Genomic DNA, 18002 nt, shown 5'->3' with positions numbered 1-18002 from the left:
CCTATTTGTGCTTTTCTAATATTATTTGATTCTGTCTTTCTGTGGTTTATAGATGTAGTTAACTCTCTACTATCATTTTACCTGTATTTGCTGAGATTTAGTTCTTTATATCTGACTTACCACTATAACATTAATAAAACATCATCAATTCATTTTGGTCTAAATATACTATGGTCACAAATTGTCTAGCTTAACAGTTTCATTAATTTTCACAGGTCTCTATCTCTACCACAAGAGAGAATTTGGCGAATGGGAAAAGACAAAATTAAGAGCTCAAGACTCCAGTTTCATCCTCAATAACCTGCAGTGTGGCACAAAGTATTACTTCTACTTACAAACATTTAATCAACTAGGGCAAAGTGAACCAACTTCTACAATTACTGCATGCACACAAGGTTCAGGTAAGTGTTACATTATTTCCAGAGAACTTCCATGACATTAAACATATTTTTGATTTTCTATTGTGTTGCTCAAGAAAGTAAATGCCACTTAATTTGTAAAGTCATGTGTATGGCTTACTAGGCATCAGATCTGAAAACAAGTTCTAAGGTTTGATTCCCAGTTCAACCCATGATCTTTTTTGCCACCAGAGCTGTTCTGAGACGATCCTGCACATCAACAAAACTGCCAATGCTTCACCAAGAAAAACTACATTTCTGCATTTTTTCTACATACATAAAGCTATTTTTTCAGTTAAAAATATCACTTAACTGGACTACAAATATTTATATAATATAATGCACACAACAAATTAAATTTGTCATTGTAGTAGATAAATAATAAGTAGTATAAATGTTCTACAAGAAATTGAAGTAAAACGGTAATGTAATGTTTATAGAGCTATTTTACATTGGTTTTAGAATTATGTATAATAAAGAGTCAATTTAAGAATCCTGCAAGGTCATGGCACAACTTGGCAGAGATAAAGTACACAATGTGCAAAGTAAAGTTTAGGTGCAAAATATCAGAAACCTTTTTAATGAAAACAGGTGTTCTCGAAATAAAGATGACATTAATATTCCTTGCTTAGTTTTTGCAGATGATTTAGCAGTATTAGCAGACAGTGAAATCACAGAAATAAGATAGAAGTTCTGAAAGGATGCAATGAAAAGGCTGGCCTACAAACCCGACAGTAAAGGAAGCGCTGAGAATCCATTTACAAAAGCTCAGTCAAAACTGAATATTGACACAAACAAAGATTAGACATTACAAAATGGTGATCAATACAGAAGCTCTGCAGGTGGGCAAAGTTTTATTTCTTGACAGAAGAAGCAACCTGAAAACCTCCTAGATGAAGAACGAGGAGTTACAAGGAAAATTCTTGACCTAGACAAAACAGAGAACTGACAGAGGTTGAAGTCCTGTAAGGCAACACAGAAATTCTCAAACCTGACAGTAGACACTGGGAAACAAGGATTTAAATTTTGTGGACATGTTCATAGACTCCCAACAATAAAGCTTATGTATAAGATTATGGCATACGTCAAAAAATTAACAGTCTCATCATGGATCAAACAAGTGAAAAAGGAAATCAGGAAAGCAGAAGTAGTAGATTGATTCAGTCAAAAGGGACTAACTGTTGGGTAGAATGAGATTCCTAAAAAAGCAGAAACCAACTAAACTGAGGAAGGAAAAATAGCATATGGAGAGAGAGAGAGAGAGAGAGAGAGAGAGAGAGAGAGAGAGAATAAAAGCTGTATGGAAGATCAAGAAAATGAATCTAAAAGCACTGTGACATCCAGCATGATCCACATGCAAACAACAATGACAACAACAACAATAATAATAATAGAAATAAGGAAGAGATCTTTATAAATTACCAATAGTGCACACACTAGATATAGAAGAAAAAAGGCCTAATTAAGAGTTGAGGCAATATCCTTTTCAAGAATTATGTTTCATTATAATGTTACTTTTCATTTATTTGTCTTAAGTCACGGAAGTCAAGTTTAACAGCTGTGTTGTGTCCTATCAACAAGATTTTAGATTTAATAGTCTGCTTTCACACGAGATGCTGCAGTCTTTGGCAAACAAATTTTGGCATTGGAATACCGTCTCTTAACCCATACCTTGAAAAACCTTCAAAACACCTAGATGGGAATCTGTTTCAGTGCTCTTAATGTGCTTCTTCACCTAGAACTTAAAAACAATTGCTACTTTATGGTGTATCAATATCTCTGGTACATTTGGCACCAAAATCAGCTGCACATTCTTCAAGACAAGACACAGAACTTGCATTTAAGGCATTTCCTGACAGGAAATTAAAGTTAGATGAAATACTTTTATATGTTCTATTGCACTTATTATTCTGTTAAATACTTTAAAACATCTTAGCTCGAACAGTTTTGCTCCAGTCTCCAATTGGCAAAAGTTGGATAGCTTTGGTCAAATACCATATTTGCTTCAGCATCAGTTCATCAACATTTGAAATCCCTCAATACTATAATGAAGTTGCAGCAAGAGCTCCAGTGTTGTATATGAGCGAATCTTGCAGCAGTTGTGTGAACCGAGTGCACTGTTGCTACATGAACCACGTTACTGATAGACACCTGTTTGATAGTAGTCATTTCTTTATCATTCTGTTTGGATTAAATGACACTGTAGTAATGGCACTGTGACATCAGCTGAATTTACAGTTGCCAGCTGAGGAGGTAGGTTTCTTCTTCTAGGCATCAGATAGAAAGCCGAGGGGTGGGAGAACTCATGGACCTCCCCTGCTTAATTTTTAAAACACATTTTTTTTAAGTCATCAGATTTCGTAGCCACTCAGTGCCTGTACCCATGGTGGAGGCTTATCCTGCCTTGCTCCAGGTATGGTCGTGTCTGTTACTTGCTTCATCTTTCGCATTTGGCAATGATAAATTAATGTGAAAAATTCCAAGTTATGGTGAGGTTATGAGTACACATTAAACTGTAGGTCCTGCTAATGGGGTGTGTAAGTCAAAAGGTCACACAACAACAAGGGCATATGACTTCCAGCAGTACCATACCCAGTAAAGCATTGCAGTGTCCAAATCAACCTGTCAGTTTAGAGCAGATTTGGTATTATGAGAAGATCAGTACTTTAAAAAGGTATCCATGGATCAAAATCTTTTTCTTTTTGTACATTAATCCAGTGGACATGCACAGTCTTTAAGGCCATTCTAAGCAAGTTATCGACATACTGTGGATAGTTTAAGTGATCTCACACAGTCTCATAATTTTACTTATCTACAGACAGTCTTAATGATCTAACTTAAATGCTGTGCTGGCATATGATCTGATCTACAGGTTGAATATTAGCATTATTAATGTACTAAGTACTGATAATCATTCATTGTGCAGTGAAGGAAATAAGCAACTGAAAGACAAACAAACAATAATTTGACTGAAAGGCACATAAACAATAATGTGACTTAACTAGTCAATGGTGAGAGGGGATGCACAATTAAAACATGTATTGCAAATGGTGAGCACTTTACATGACTTTGAGAACATAATAAATTGTTGGTATTACAACATGATGACAAGTGTGGTGATCTGTTAGTGTGGCTGCCACTTACCACTAACAGGAAAAGCAGACGTATCACTGAGGCTGCAAAGCTGTCATCTAACAAACTGTGAAGAGGGCTACAGTCTCCCACCATTATGGGTGCCAGTTGTCACAGGCTAGCTAATTAAAAAACCACAAAATGATTTAGAAGACTCATATGAGATAGTCTAGAACTGAACGTTTGATAGATGTGCTAAGCAACTTAAGTACTAGATGATTTTTCTTGCCAAAAAAATTCTTGAGTAACACCTGAATATGAGCTGTTTGCTTATCTTTACCAGAAATACTTGTAGTGAAACATTCTTTTACAACAGACAGGTACTTCACACAACTGATCACTCAATGTGTAGTGTGTGTTGGATGCATTGTTTCCAGTTCAGTCAGTATGAAGAGATGTCCTGATAGGTCAGTTTTCAGATTCTCCTGACATTAAGAAGTTAGTCTTTTTCTGTGAGGATATTCTTAGTACAGAATTAAGGTAAGTACCCCGAGAAACCTTCAGAACCCTTGTGACTAGTTTGTAATATTTTCTTCTTTTCTGAAACATATTCTTGTGTTAACTGGTCATTTGTTTCTGGTTATTTGCACCAAGTATAGAGTTGTTTTAGGTCTATATTTTTATAACCTACAAAATTTCTATTTGACAGTGATCTGGACTAAAGTAAAATTTGTTCCTACAAAGTTGGTGATATCTTTTAAGTGAAAAAGGAAAAAAATCACAGGTAGGCCAGAAATCTCATGCCTAGTCTTCTAACTACCACGTAATTTGAGGAATTTACTATTATTTTTCAGTTACCTTTTTACGAAGTACAGTACAGTTGTTTATGTTCAAATTATTTTTCTTTATTATAGATTTTTTAACATGTGTAATGTTTTGTTGTTGGGTACATATTGGATGACTCTTCATCCCATCATGGGAAATAAAATATGCCCAGGATTTGTTGTACCTTTAGTGTTTTGAGCACAAGTGAAGTAATTCTTTGTAGGCTATCTCTGACATAAATGGTTGCAGATATATTTTCATGTGTTTTATTACAAGCTTAATTTTCCAAGTGCTAATTAATGACATTTTACTTTCAGCACCAGTTGCTCCTAAAAATTCCGATCTCATAAAAGTTAATTCCAGTTTCATATTGTTAAATTTAACATCATGGGATGATGGTGGTTGCCACATAACGTCTATTGTGATTGAATACAAAGTAAAGGATGAAACCATGTGGACACTTGTATCAAACAATGTCAAAACAGAGCAACTTCAATTTATTGTCCTGGATTTAAATCCAGGAACTTGGTATAATTTACGAGTTACAGCTCATAACAGTGCTGGCTCAACTGTGGAACACTATGACTTTGTTACCCTCACACATTTAGGAGGTATGATAATCAGTTTTTAATTGAGTTAATGTAACAAAATTTGTAGAGCATGTTGCCATAATTCCTGATGCAAGAGTATGTGTAGTTTGGAAAGCCAACATTTACTCATCTGTGGATATTTTTGTTGTAGAATCCATTTATAAAAAATTTATGCAAGACAATGGTGGCCTTCTTGAACTGAGTGTGTTGTAAAAAAAACTATGTTGTGAAATTTAAAATTTTCCTGATGAATTAAATCTTTGAAGAAATTTTGGGATTGCATATGGTCGTCGCAAACTTCATTCCACAATATTTCAACTGGACACCTGCCAGTCATCTTCAGGCAAGCCATAGAAGACTGACAAAGACAGTCTCTGCTCCACCTTATATAGTGCGCTGATAGTATTGCTGCACATGCATCAGAGTCACAGTGACAGAAGGACCACACCACCCAATGGCAGCGCCCTCACCTGTGGAACTGCAAGGATCAGCTGTCTTCAATGTTGCCACTCATTTCACTTATCAGAGTATTCTGGCTCCTTCATCTGTGGAGAAAATCTTGGAGATGACGGGATTCCACACATTATCCAGCTGGTAGCCGCTGTCGATATTCATGAGATTTTCGATGGATTCTTTTATAACAGAGTCCCAAAAAAAAAAATGTTACTGTGGCCAAAATTAATTTTTGTTATAATCCATTGAATGTCTGTTGGAGATACAATTTTCTGCAACTGCAGACTTACTGCGTTGCAGGAGGCAAGTGCAACGCTTATGTTATGTGCAACATTTTTTCAATATCCACGTTGTTTGTCCTATATAGGCAGTACCACACTTACTGCCATCCTCAATAACGAATTATTCTTTACTGGTCCCGAAAGGTCCAAAATCTTACATGGTGTGCGGAAAATCACTTTCACCTGAAAATTATTAAGGCTTCTTGCTATTTTTAAGGAAATATTTCCAATGATGGAAATAAAAGCTAGGGACTTTGCTGGCACTTTCTCCTCTTTATCCACTTCCCGGTTCTTGGTTTTAGGTGAGGATGCCCTGTTAATTTGCCGGGTGGAGTATCTATTGTCTCTGGACAATGTCCTTAAATGTGCAAGCTCTTTAGGTAAACTATTTGCATCTGACACTGTATGGGCCCTGTTTACAAGGTTTTTAAGCATACTCATGGTTTGGGATAGGTTGTTGCAGTTTGAGGAGTGCTAGTACGAATCAGTGTGATCAAGCTTACGGTAAACAAGATGTCCCAAAGAGCCGCCACTCTTCTATCAAACCAAAACATCCAGGAATGGGAAACAGCCATCTTTCTGTAATTCCATAGTAAATCGAATGTTCTCGTGAATGGAGTTAAGATGATGTAAAAACTACATTAACTTATCTTCTCCATGGAGCCACACTATGAAAGTGTCATCCAAGTATCGCCAAAAAACAGTTGTTTTACAAACCACTGATTCAAGTCCTCTTTCCTAAAAATTCACCATAAAAAAAGGTAGTCACTAGGGGAGATAAGGGGCTGCCCATGGCGATACTGTCAGTCTGTTCAAAATATTCTTGGATTAACATAAAATAGGTTGAGGAAAGAGCATGTCAAAACAAAGCAGTGACATCTGACTGAAAATGTTTATCCATTAGCACCAACGAATCAGCAAGAGGCCCATTTGCAAAAAGAGGTAGTATGTTAAAACTCACTAGAAGATCTGAGCTACTTAGGTGGACAGCCCCCAGTCTTTTGATAAAATCAGCAGATTTCCATGTATGACGTAGACCTTTGCCAACCAATGGTCTCAGCAAGAAAGCAAGATGTTTGATGAAATCATATGTGGGGGTGTAATAATACCCACTATGGGCCGTAAAGGAAGACGACCTTTGTGCACTTCAGGAAGACCATACAGTCTTAGTGGTACACTGCCATGTGGTGATAACTGCCTGATGGTCTCTGGAGATAACAAGGAAGAATTCAGGACTGTACATGTCTTCCATTGCACCCAAGCTGTAGGGTCATGATCAAACTTCCTGTACCACCAGGTAGACCATACATCTTCAAATACAAACTATGAGGTAACAGAGCAATTGAGTTACTTTTATCAGCCTCCAGCGCCACTATGTCCACAGCAAAACTTTTAAGTTCTTTAAGTTTTTAGTGAGATGTCAAGACCATGGCATAATACCAAAATCTGTCAGAGTGATACAGTTTATTAAGACAGCCACTGCACTGAAGAGACAGCCACTGCACTGAAGATGGAGAAGGTGTGTCGTGCTATTGTGAAGGAGAGAATTTGTTATGCAAGATGAAGGTTTGATGCCATTTCAGAAGAACTGTTCCACCTACATCTGAAGAGTGCAGCTCTTCTTTCTCCCATATCATGGGACTCGGTTGATGGAGTGACTTCAGCAAAATTTGATTGAGTGTATGAGGATGCAAGGGTTGGGTTGTTTGGGGGAGAAGACCAGACAGCGAGGTCATCGGTCTCATCGAATTAGGCAAGGACGGGGAAGGAATTCGGCCGTGCCCTTTCAAAGGAACCATCCCGGCATTGGTCGGGAGCGATTTAGTGAAATCATGGAAAACCTAAATCAGGATGGCCGGACACGGGATTGAACCGTTGTCCTCCCAAATGCGAGTCCAGTGTGCTAGCCACTGCACCACCTCGCTCGGTACGAGGATGCAAGTTCTCAGGAGATGTCAAAATTTGATTGCTTTGTGCCACAACAGCCATCACCACAGGGAATAACTGCATGACATTCCAATGTTAAATTCACCAACAGGAATTTCGAAGATGCGATGCTATCTGTTTTGGGTAACGGATTCAATTTCGCACTTACACCAAATGCAGCAACTCTGACGAGTTTTGTGAGTGGTGTTGAAGAAACTGTACAATGCATTCCTATGGACACTGCCAAAGAAATAAGAAGGTAAACTTGCCGTGCTATTTTGAAAGCTCCTTCTCAATGCAGTAATATAACCTCTGAAGAAAGGGTTGCACTACAAAATCTCTGAGAGGCTCCAGACATAGTGGTGCTGAAGGTTGATAACGTAACTCAACTGTTCTGTTACCTCGTAGTTTGTATTTGGAGATGATGTATCATCTACTTCATGTACAGGAAGACTGATCACAACCCTACAACATGTGTGCAAAGAAATTTTAGATGGAAGAGCGATGGCTCTTTGGGACTTTCTGTTTACCATAAGCCCAATCACACTGATTTGTACTTGCACTCCTCAAGTTGCAATCACCCATCCCAAGCCATGAGTATGCTTAAAACCCTTGTACACAGGGCCCATACAGTGTCGGATGGAAGCAGTTTACCTAAAGAGCTTGCACATTTAAGGACATTGTTCAGAGACAATAGATAGTCAACCCGGCAAATTAACAGGGCATCCTCAGCTTAAACGAAGAACTGGGAAGTGGATAAAGAGGAGAACGCGCTAACGAAGTCCCTAGCTTGTATTTCCATCATTGGAAATACTTCCTTCAAAATAGCAAGAAGCCTTAATAATTTTCAGGTGAAAGTGATTTTCCGCCCACCATCTACGATTTTGGACCTGCTGGGCAAGTCTGCAGTTGCGGAACATTGTATCTGCAATGGACATTCAGTGGAGTCTGACAAAACAATCATTTTGGGCACAGCAACATCTTTTTGGGATTCTGCTATAAGAGAATCTGTTGAAAAATGCAGCCAGAATACTCCGATAACTGCAGCAAGCGGATGTGACAAAGACAGTTAATCCTTGCAGCTCCACAAGCTAGGGTTCTGCCACTGGGCAGTTTGGTCTTTCTGTCACCGTGACTCTGACACATACACGGCATCAGCACACTATATAAGGCAGAGGAGAGAATGTCTTTGTCAGTCTTCTATGACTGACCTGAAGGTGACTGGCAGGTGTCCAGTTGAAATATTGTGGAATGAAGTTTATGATGACCAGTTGCAATCCTGATATCATGTTGATACACCTTTTGTAACTTTAATGCAGTGGTTCTGCTGTCTTCTGCAGCCTCCTGATATTATGCCATTGATAACTATTGATTGTAAAGGGCAGATTATCATGACAGTGAGAAGAGAATATGATATGACGAACCTCTATATCCAATATGCAGCCCTCTTTTGGAACAGGTATTGGCTGACAGAGGGTGACTTCACGTAGAACAATTCTTGTGTTGGTGTAACTGATGATTGTTATTCAGTATGTAAACACAGGGTTTTATCAAATATGAGATGTTTAGATCACTACCCAGAAATGTTAAACATTTGACTGCTGTGTCTGCAAGGCAGAGAAATGTAACTTTTAATGCGTGTTAGACACCATCATTTATGAAAATTGCAACACCAAGAAGGACACCTGTGTTTCAAGTGGGCCATCAAACAAACAACAAGAATATGGGAAGGATAGATAGCTATCACCACATAGAAGATGTGTTGAGTTGCAGACAAGCATGGTGAAAGAGTATGTTAGAAATGTTCATCTTATGGACTATGCAAGGCAACAATATATTTCCTAAGCTGAACATTTTTTCATTGTGCCTGTCTGTGACTCAACAAACCTCTACCTGGTGGTAGTATTATGCTGTTACCTAATATGTCACCAGTGTTCACGAATTTTCCTTCCTGGACTTTGTTACTAAACAATGTGGAAAGACAGTGTAGTGCCACAGAAGACACTGAACCCAACAGTACAACATAATAAAAATTTTCATAATCTATAATGGGTGCTCACCAAGTTCAGATTGCTGTTTTAAATTGTTTGTTCAATGCAGTTACTCTTATTTTCGGCAGTGGCATCTAAATTATGAGCACACTCAACAATACAGCCCAAGAATAATATTATCTGTTAAAGTGAGGTTATTCTTCAGTATTTTGGATGACACATTTTACACAATTTCTCTTTATGATATCTTTTTGCTTTTGTTGCAGTTACCAAAATTTTCTTTTTCTTTTAGAACTATTTTCATTTACCAATTTATATTCTAACCACTCAGTAGCCACTTCAGTTTCTGCACTTCAACCTCACGTCCCTCACTATTTCCACATGCCTTACCATGTAAGGTAATGTGGCAGCATAGCAGAATTTTCCACTGCATGGGTGAGTGAGATGGAGAATGAGCTGCCACATCATAAAGACCTCCCTGTCGGCAGCTTCAAAAATAAGTACCTCAACCATTTCAGTGACACAGCAACAAGTGATCATTGTAGCCATAACTTTTCAGTCTGTTACATTTATACAGACAAGATGGAAGAGCTGCTTCGCAATGGTCATATTACGTGATCCACTTTCTGGTATAACCCTTTTGTGCCCAATTATTCCACACTTGAATCACTGCCATAACAGCGAACAAGCCAAACATTTTGAATCTGGCAGCTCCATTGTTCATTTTCCCTGTTCACTATCATTCATATACTAATACTGCACTCTTTGAAACTGACAAGCCATTCTTGCCTTTTCATTTTTACCTCATTTGATGGATGTTCATCGACTGAGTACAGCATAACACCCTTTTTTCTATTCAGTCATATGAGAGAAGACATAAACTACATACATTCTTCTCAAACAGTCATACAGTGCAAGACAGAGCACTGAGTATACTTTCTATATGCAGTTTTAATCATTTATTCCTACACAGTCTTTAAGACTGGATTCATTCTGTTCATTTTTTTTTTTTTTTTTTTTTTGGATGTTGCAGTTCCATGTACCTTAAGTTTGTGCCTTTATTAAATACATCAAAAGTACATGACATTTTAATGATAGTCACCACCGTAAATTTTCTCATACAGCATAATTTTCAACCCATGTTTATTTTTTGTTTCCAGCTACAGTAGCTCCAGAACTCATAGTATATTATGGATATGGAAGAAAACCTTTTTATAGTGAGATAGCAGTAATAGTTCCTGCTGCCACTGGGATTACAATTACAATTGCTGCTGCTGCTATCCTATTCGCCTACTTGAAGAAAAGTCATACCATAATGTCTTCTAATACATACAGAGGTAAAACACAGCTAGAAAATGAAAGAGAAAAAGAAGTGCAAATGAATATAATGGCAGCACTTATGGACTTAGTTGTACTATATCCTTCCCAATATGACTGATTTCATTAAACAGTTTCTCTCCTATAGAATAATATTTCTTTCTCCCATTGCACATACTACTTTACTGTGGTAAGTTCTAAACAAAAATCCAGTTCTACAAGAGTAATTGTTAATTATATTATCCTTACACTCTCTCTAAGTGAACATAGTACCGCTAAAGTTCATTAATTTTAAACTGATATTTACTGACTGTAGCTCCTGTCTACTCAAGCCAATGTCAACTCAGTCATACCTCTGGGCTTTGTGTTACAGTAATGTTATTTGCTCTTTTAGCATTCTGTATGTTAGCTGGTAAGAATGGAACCCTCATAGGATCACTTTGCTGTCTGTCTGCCTGACTGTTAAGATCCCTTTTTCTCAGAAGTGGGTATAGAGCTATGAAGCTAAAATTAGTGTCACACTCTAAGGTCTATGGTCTCTTGGAAGGGTAAACTTCTCAGTCAATGCAATCAAAGGAAACTGTCATTTTTTTGTTACTCACAAACTCACACATCAAAGCCTATAGGATACTTTACATTGACCTAGAATCATGAAATTTGGCAAGAAGCAGGATTTCACAGTACAAATAAAAGAAAAAATCCAAAAATTATTAATTTGTAACTATATCACATAAGAAAAATTTTTGCTTTTAAATACTGACATTGTATTCATAATCTGTTGAAAGTCTCAGGAACTGCTGTAGGGATTTTGATCTGGTTTTCAATAATAGGTAGTGTGATTCAAGAGGAAGGTTTGTGTGAATAATTTAAAAATATTTCATGCTAATTGACTGAGTTGTGATGAAGTGAAGTCTCCTGGCCCTGCGAAAATGATGTCTTTACCATCTAGTGGTGATAGGTAAAAGGCCACAAAACTACTATGCTGAGAAATCTGTGACATGTACAACATCTGTAATATTTCCAGAGCAAAGTAATGCTGGTAATTGATGCAGGATTGCACTTCCATTGTTTCGGATTGCATTCTGACATCCCATAAAGTATCAACTGAAATGTTCCACAGAGAAATTCTGCATTTTCATGACTAAAATAACACCATGGTCCACTGAACCATTTTCTTCTGCCATATCTTACCAATAATTGCAACAGGGATGAGAGCAGACAATGCATCTACAATAGCCAGTTAGCATAGCATCTTAATATAACTCCAAAAGTAATAAAATAAATGAAAATTACAACAGTGAATAAAAATTACAGAAACATTTAACCATAAAATTAAAACATTCTTGAACATCTTGGAATTCCTAGCACCAGTACCTTGCCAGTATCAATATTGATAGCAGGAAATTGTCAAGATTCTCGATTCCCAGGATGGATTAACTTTCTACTCACATAATTAAGTTTGAATATGTAACCCTGAGTGCCTGAGGTGCATTTGTCTAGATTTTTATAGGTATTTACACATAATACTAAAGTCAGTACATATCTCTGTAATCACTGGTAACAGAATGAAAGTGGCTGTAACTTCATATTTGCAGAGTGTTATAGAATAGTTATAGAACATTATTTTACAGCAATATTTTTATATAGCTGTTTCAAATATGCTACAATACTGTGAAATATAAATTGTCAAAATATTTTGCTATTTTAGGGTTTATTATTTCAGAAAGAATTTATGTCACATGTTTCTTCGAATTCACATTGTTATGAAGTACTACTATAGTAAGTTGCAGACCATTATTGACACTGATATTAAAATAATAATATTTATTCTCCATAATGGAATAATGACATTGTGACACTCAATATTTGGTGATTTCATTTTCACTTAAATTCACAGACCTGAACTGCTTCTTGCTGTATTTTCTACCATATCTATGTAGAAATGTATGTTACACTTTTAAGGGACACAAAAGAATTACTGATGGCACTTATGGTATTCATAGATAAACATGAAGATCCTGAGCAGCTGTCAGACTTGGGCAAGAAAGTGTTGCAGGACAGAGCTGACAGCTCAGACTGTGGAAAAATGTCTCCAAGCTTGCAAGAACCAGTCTACCTGCCGACTCCAGTGCGCGTCTCTCTGGGATACAGGCAGGACATCAGTCCCTATGCCACCTTCCAGGTTCCAGCACCTGGAGGTCCTGAGTGTTCTGACTGTGAAGAGGATTTAGAGCCACATGACCGGAATCATAAGCTTGCAGACAAGGTGAATCTTTAGAAAAACAAAAACATTGTCACATATTTGTAGTCATACTGTGAATTTCTAAATTTACCCAGTGAAGTGGATATTTAGATAAATTTCAGGGATGCAGCCAGAGATTCTGACATACACGTACATCTACTGGGATAATGTTATTAAGGAGGCAGTTGAGATTAAATAGAAAGTGACTTTTTAAATAGAGACAAGGCTTTAAATTATGCTTGGAATCCTGCTCTCTCCTTGATTGTACTCAGAAGGACATAGTTAATGCTGGGTGCTCACTTGCTGGTAATTTATATTAACTATTATCGATAATTTCTGATGTTGATCATTTTTGGTTCTGTATTGGTGATGGTGGTGGTAGTGTTTACAGAGAGAGAGAGAGAGAGAGAGAGAGAGAGAGAGAGAGAGAGAGAGTGTGTGTGTGTGTGTGTGTGTGTGTGTTGTGTGTGTGTGTGTGTGTGAGGGAGAGAGAGAGAGAGAGTCTTTATATTCCTGCCTGCATATGCCCCAAGGTTTTAAATTTTCTTGCACACTGCTCACCTGCTGCATTTGTACCTTGAAAAATTGGCACATGTGCACCTGTTAAAGACATCCTCCAAGTTGTTTGAACATTTTATGTGCTGGAAGAAACTCTAGTGTCACATAGTAGATCTGTTTCTGGACGAGCACGCAAGGTAGTTTCAGATGGTGGCAGCTTCGGCAAGTTTGTCAGTGAACTTGGAGAGTGATTGTTTGTCACTGCAGGCTACCTGACAGTAGCAGCCCCTTAAATGAAGAATACTCTCTTCAATACCAGTGTGATAATTTATTTGATAAATTTGGATTCTCAGCAAAATTGATTTTCCCTGGAAACCTCAGGGAAGAGACTCATATTTCTACTGTTTGTTGACTGAAACATCTATTGAGACATTTTGGTAAAAATAAGTGTGTGAGATTGTGCTTTGGAAAGCAATCATTTATTAAATCTTCACAGGAGGGAAGTCAAAGCAGTGTCCTGAGTTGTTATAGAGCTGGTTGCTCAGATTTGATTGTCCCCTGCCTACATCTACATAATGTAGAAGTCTTTGCCACTGGCTGGTGTTTCATAGCCTTCCATGCCCATTTCTTAATGCTTTATTACAGCACATATGATTTTTTATTTTTTTTACTTGTTCACACTAATGCAAAGGCTAGTTTTCAATTCTCCAGCTATTTTTCATTCAACACATATATTTTACACAAATACTGTGTATTTCACAAAATGAAGAATTAACTATCCTGTAACTGCAATATCAATGAGTCGCAGAGGCAGTGAACTCATACAAATAACTGAAAGTAACAATTTGCATGGATATGAAATTAATAAGCAGATTTTGGTTCACGGGTAGTGTACTAGAAAAATGCAGTCTGTAAAGGAGACTGCTTACAAAAACTTGTGTGATCCATCCTAGAATATTGTCCAAGTGTGTCGGACAATACTAAATGGAACTAACAGGATATATAGAATGGTCACAGGTTTATCAGATGCAGGCGAGAGTTATAACAGGGATGCTGGAAAAACTGTTTGGAAATATACACCAAAATACCTGCAAAAGGCTTCTTACAATGTTTCAAGAGGTAATATTAGGTAAGGAATTTAGGCATGTACTATATATAACTCCCATAGGCGCTGTAGAGACAGAATGAGACTAATTACAGCGACACAGAGGCATTTAAATAGCCATGCTTCCTGTGCTCTCTATACAGGTCCAATGGGATAGATTGCTAATATGTGGTACAATGGCAAGTACCCTCAGCCAGGCACTTTGAAGTATTCACAACCTGTTTGTGTGCCTCTACAGTCTCCTGGATGTTCAGCTTCACAAGTCTTCCTCCTGTCATTATGTAGTGTTACAAAACGTTGTTCAATAAATGTGAACAACCACTTTGAATTTACCTTTTCATTCTCTTCACCATTCTTGACACAAAACTGGTTTCAGTGTTCAGCTTTCTTGAAATGCATTAATAGAAGTTTGGTAATACAGATCTGTAAGCAACACATACTATTCAGAGGTTCCACAAATTTGCAAGTAGATAGATATACAGATACATAGAAGTTGAGATATTGAATGCATGGTAACAACATAGTGACTGCATAACTTAATGTCCACCTCCGACTGACTATATAAATAAAATGAATGCATTAGTTTGCGAACTGATTGAATAGTCTTCTCTGATTGACTGCAGTTTTGTGTGCAGTGCCTATACAGAGAAGCATGTAATATAGGAATCACAATTGCATTTTGAGTATTAACATTAAAGACAGGAAAAATGAAACATACAAAAATAAATTAGACACTGAAGTTATTGTGATTAACTATAAGCTTCACAATCAAAACATGGTGAACTGATAAGCAGTAATGTATGAAGTGGAAGTTTTTCTGTGTGCTGAAAATTTCGAACTCTCCTGAGAATTTTCAGGAAAGATACATTTTATGATTTGGATATTTCATAAACTAACATGTTATTTTAGGAAATTTATGAATTTTCAAAAACAGAAAATGCCTGGCTACATAGCTATGGCAGTAGAATTTTGACAGGATTGCATTTCTTCTGAAATACAAAAATTTTGAATACCTACAAGTAACTTCTGAAGTATGTGGTTTTTGAAAAAGCCTAATGCTTTTGTGAGAGAGGTAAGTGTGGGCTTGCAAATAAGCTATGCCAAATTTTGAAGTGCGTGTGGTTTACATGACACTAAAATTGTAAATATTTCCTTAAATAAAATGCTTCCACATAAACTGAATATACCATTATCATCAGTAGTCTCAAATCCATACTGTTAGTAATAAGTTTTTGTTAAATGCTTCATGAATAAGAATTTAGTAATTTTAAGTACTTTTGTGTGTAGATTATGTGTATAATGCAGAACAAAACAAATATTTAGGGAGCAGAATTGTAGCGAGTGGAACCATTCCACATTGATGTGTCTCAACTTGACAAAGGCCTTCACCAATTTAGGTGAAGTTGACTTATAAGACATGTGATAAGATGTTGCACAAATCTATTGGAAGGAAGTGTGAGATCCTAGTGAAGGAAAGTGCAACCAAGAAGAAGAAATAATTTTATAGACTCTATAAAACAGGGATGCACTGATGCAGAAATAAAAGACTGTCCCTGAAAAGAATATTTATGATAAGTAGATGTCAATACATGCTACTCACCAATCTGTTGACTGAGAAAATTAATGAAGAATGGAACAAGTATTTCATTTAAATTTTTGGCTTATTTCAGGTACATATAAAACTCTATATTCTCTCAAATGGTGTCGTATATTGTTATATTAAATACAACTAATTTTTACATTATATTGCAGCAATCTGAGGTTATTAAGGTGAAATGACAGAAATTCACTTGTTTCCAACCTCAAAAAATTATGTCTCAGCTAATTGCCTTGTGCTGACCCCATGTATGTGTATTTGATGTTATTGTGCATGCCTGCTTCATCAGTTTTGTCTGTGGTGCACAGTTACACCCTTTTGAAGAAACCAATCTAGAGCAGGAGGCCTCATGCATTTGAGGAAATTACAAAACAATATCTTTTACTCACAAATGTGAAGAAAACTACTTGTTATTCGTGTTCTTATTGCCAATAAGGTTTTTTTTTTCCTTTACTACCTGCTATTATGCACAAAGAATGACTTGGAACTTCTCAGATTGGCTGCTGGGAGTAGAGGAATCAGGAAACATAGGTTTACAGGACTTGTTTCTGTACAGTACAAATGTTAGTTGGCAAAAACTAACTTACATGATAGCACTGTTTAGAAGTATTTCGTAATATATAGCAAAAAAATTTGAGTTTCCAAATCACAAAACATTAAAATGATTGCTACACCAAAGTCTAACTTCCATTTTTGTTTCTGGTACATGTTTGTTCCCTTCATGTGCTGCCTGCCTTTGAGACTAGTGTATGTGCATGGCAGAGACGATATACAGTTACACTCAGCACGTACCTCATGAAATGCTGTGTTACCATGTATGCTTACTGTTTGTAACTTTCAGCTGGTTTTGCATTGTGTTAAAACTGATTTATCAATACTTTATCACTTCATATGTGTTTTTAAACTTTATTGTAGGATGGAAGCAGCACAGATTCAACATACTCCAAAATTCACAGGAAACTTCAACATGGAAACGAAACACCTGAGTGGATACCCTTACATAATTTGTACCAAGCACATAGGTATTAATAACACCTGCAACTTTTCAGGTAGCCAATATCAAGTGTTGTGGAGAAAGTTTTCAGTGTAAGCGAGATGTTAACAGACAGTGGTAAAGATGATGAAGCAAGTTAAACTTACCAAGTGCCTTTTGACTAAAGAAAACACTATTTATTAGCTCCAGTGTAAATGTCAGTTTTTATACATTTATATAAATGATTTCATGTTTCAAAGAGAAGCTGATTGTATTCACATGTGACAATAATGCCTCTGCTAATGATGTAAACTCATGGATTAAATACAAAATATACTTCTTCAAATTCCCAATTTTTAAGTTATTTCTTTTGTAATTTATTGTAAATAGCCTTTCTAGCTAATCTGAAATAATGCTTACAAGTTTTGAAACTACAATGCTCCTGATGCCTCCCAAAATGCTTTGCATTATAAACACAAATAGTGATGTCCTGTTAGTAGTAGTAGTAGTAGTAGTAGTAGCAGCTTTATTCATCCGTAGATCTCTTTTTACAAGGATATATGACATGTCACAGTATTTACAAGTTTAGATCAATTTAAAATAAGCTAATTCGTATACACATATATTTACAGACTTCTAGTTAGTGACAATGATTAGATTTACTCCTGGCTACAATAATTTTTTACAAATAACTTATTAAATAATGGAATGCCACACTGTTCACTCATATCTCA

At 36.7% G+C, this 18002-nt stretch overlaps 1 protein-coding gene across 1 annotated transcript in view; it reads left to right on the top strand.

Annotated features, from left to right (window-relative positions):
• Positions 1 to 17556, top strand: part of LOC126455438 (Down syndrome cell adhesion molecule-like protein Dscam2) — a 77100-nt gene extending 59544 nt beyond the window's left edge. The window contains exons 7-11 of the mRNA XM_050091187.1: positions 216 to 401; positions 4613 to 4906; positions 10697 to 10873; positions 12857 to 13119; positions 17211 to 17556. Of these exons, the coding sequence (XP_049947144.1) occupies positions 216 to 401; positions 4613 to 4906; positions 10697 to 10873; positions 12857 to 13119; positions 17211 to 17324 (1034 nt within the window). The 3' untranslated portion in view covers positions 17325 to 17556. The remainder of the gene's footprint in view (positions 1 to 215; positions 402 to 4612; positions 4907 to 10696; positions 10874 to 12856; positions 13120 to 17210) is intronic.
• The last annotated feature ends 446 nt before the right edge of the window (positions 17557 to 18002 follow it).

This window comes from Schistocerca serialis, chromosome 2 (assembly GCF_023864345.2).
Source record: "Schistocerca serialis cubense isolate TAMUIC-IGC-003099 chromosome 2, iqSchSeri2.2, whole genome shotgun sequence".
Classification (NCBI taxonomy): Eukaryota; Metazoa; Arthropoda; class Insecta; order Orthoptera; family Acrididae; genus Schistocerca; species Schistocerca serialis.
The sequence above is the reverse complement of the archived record's forward strand: the minus strand, read 5'-3'. Positions and strand labels throughout refer to the sequence as shown.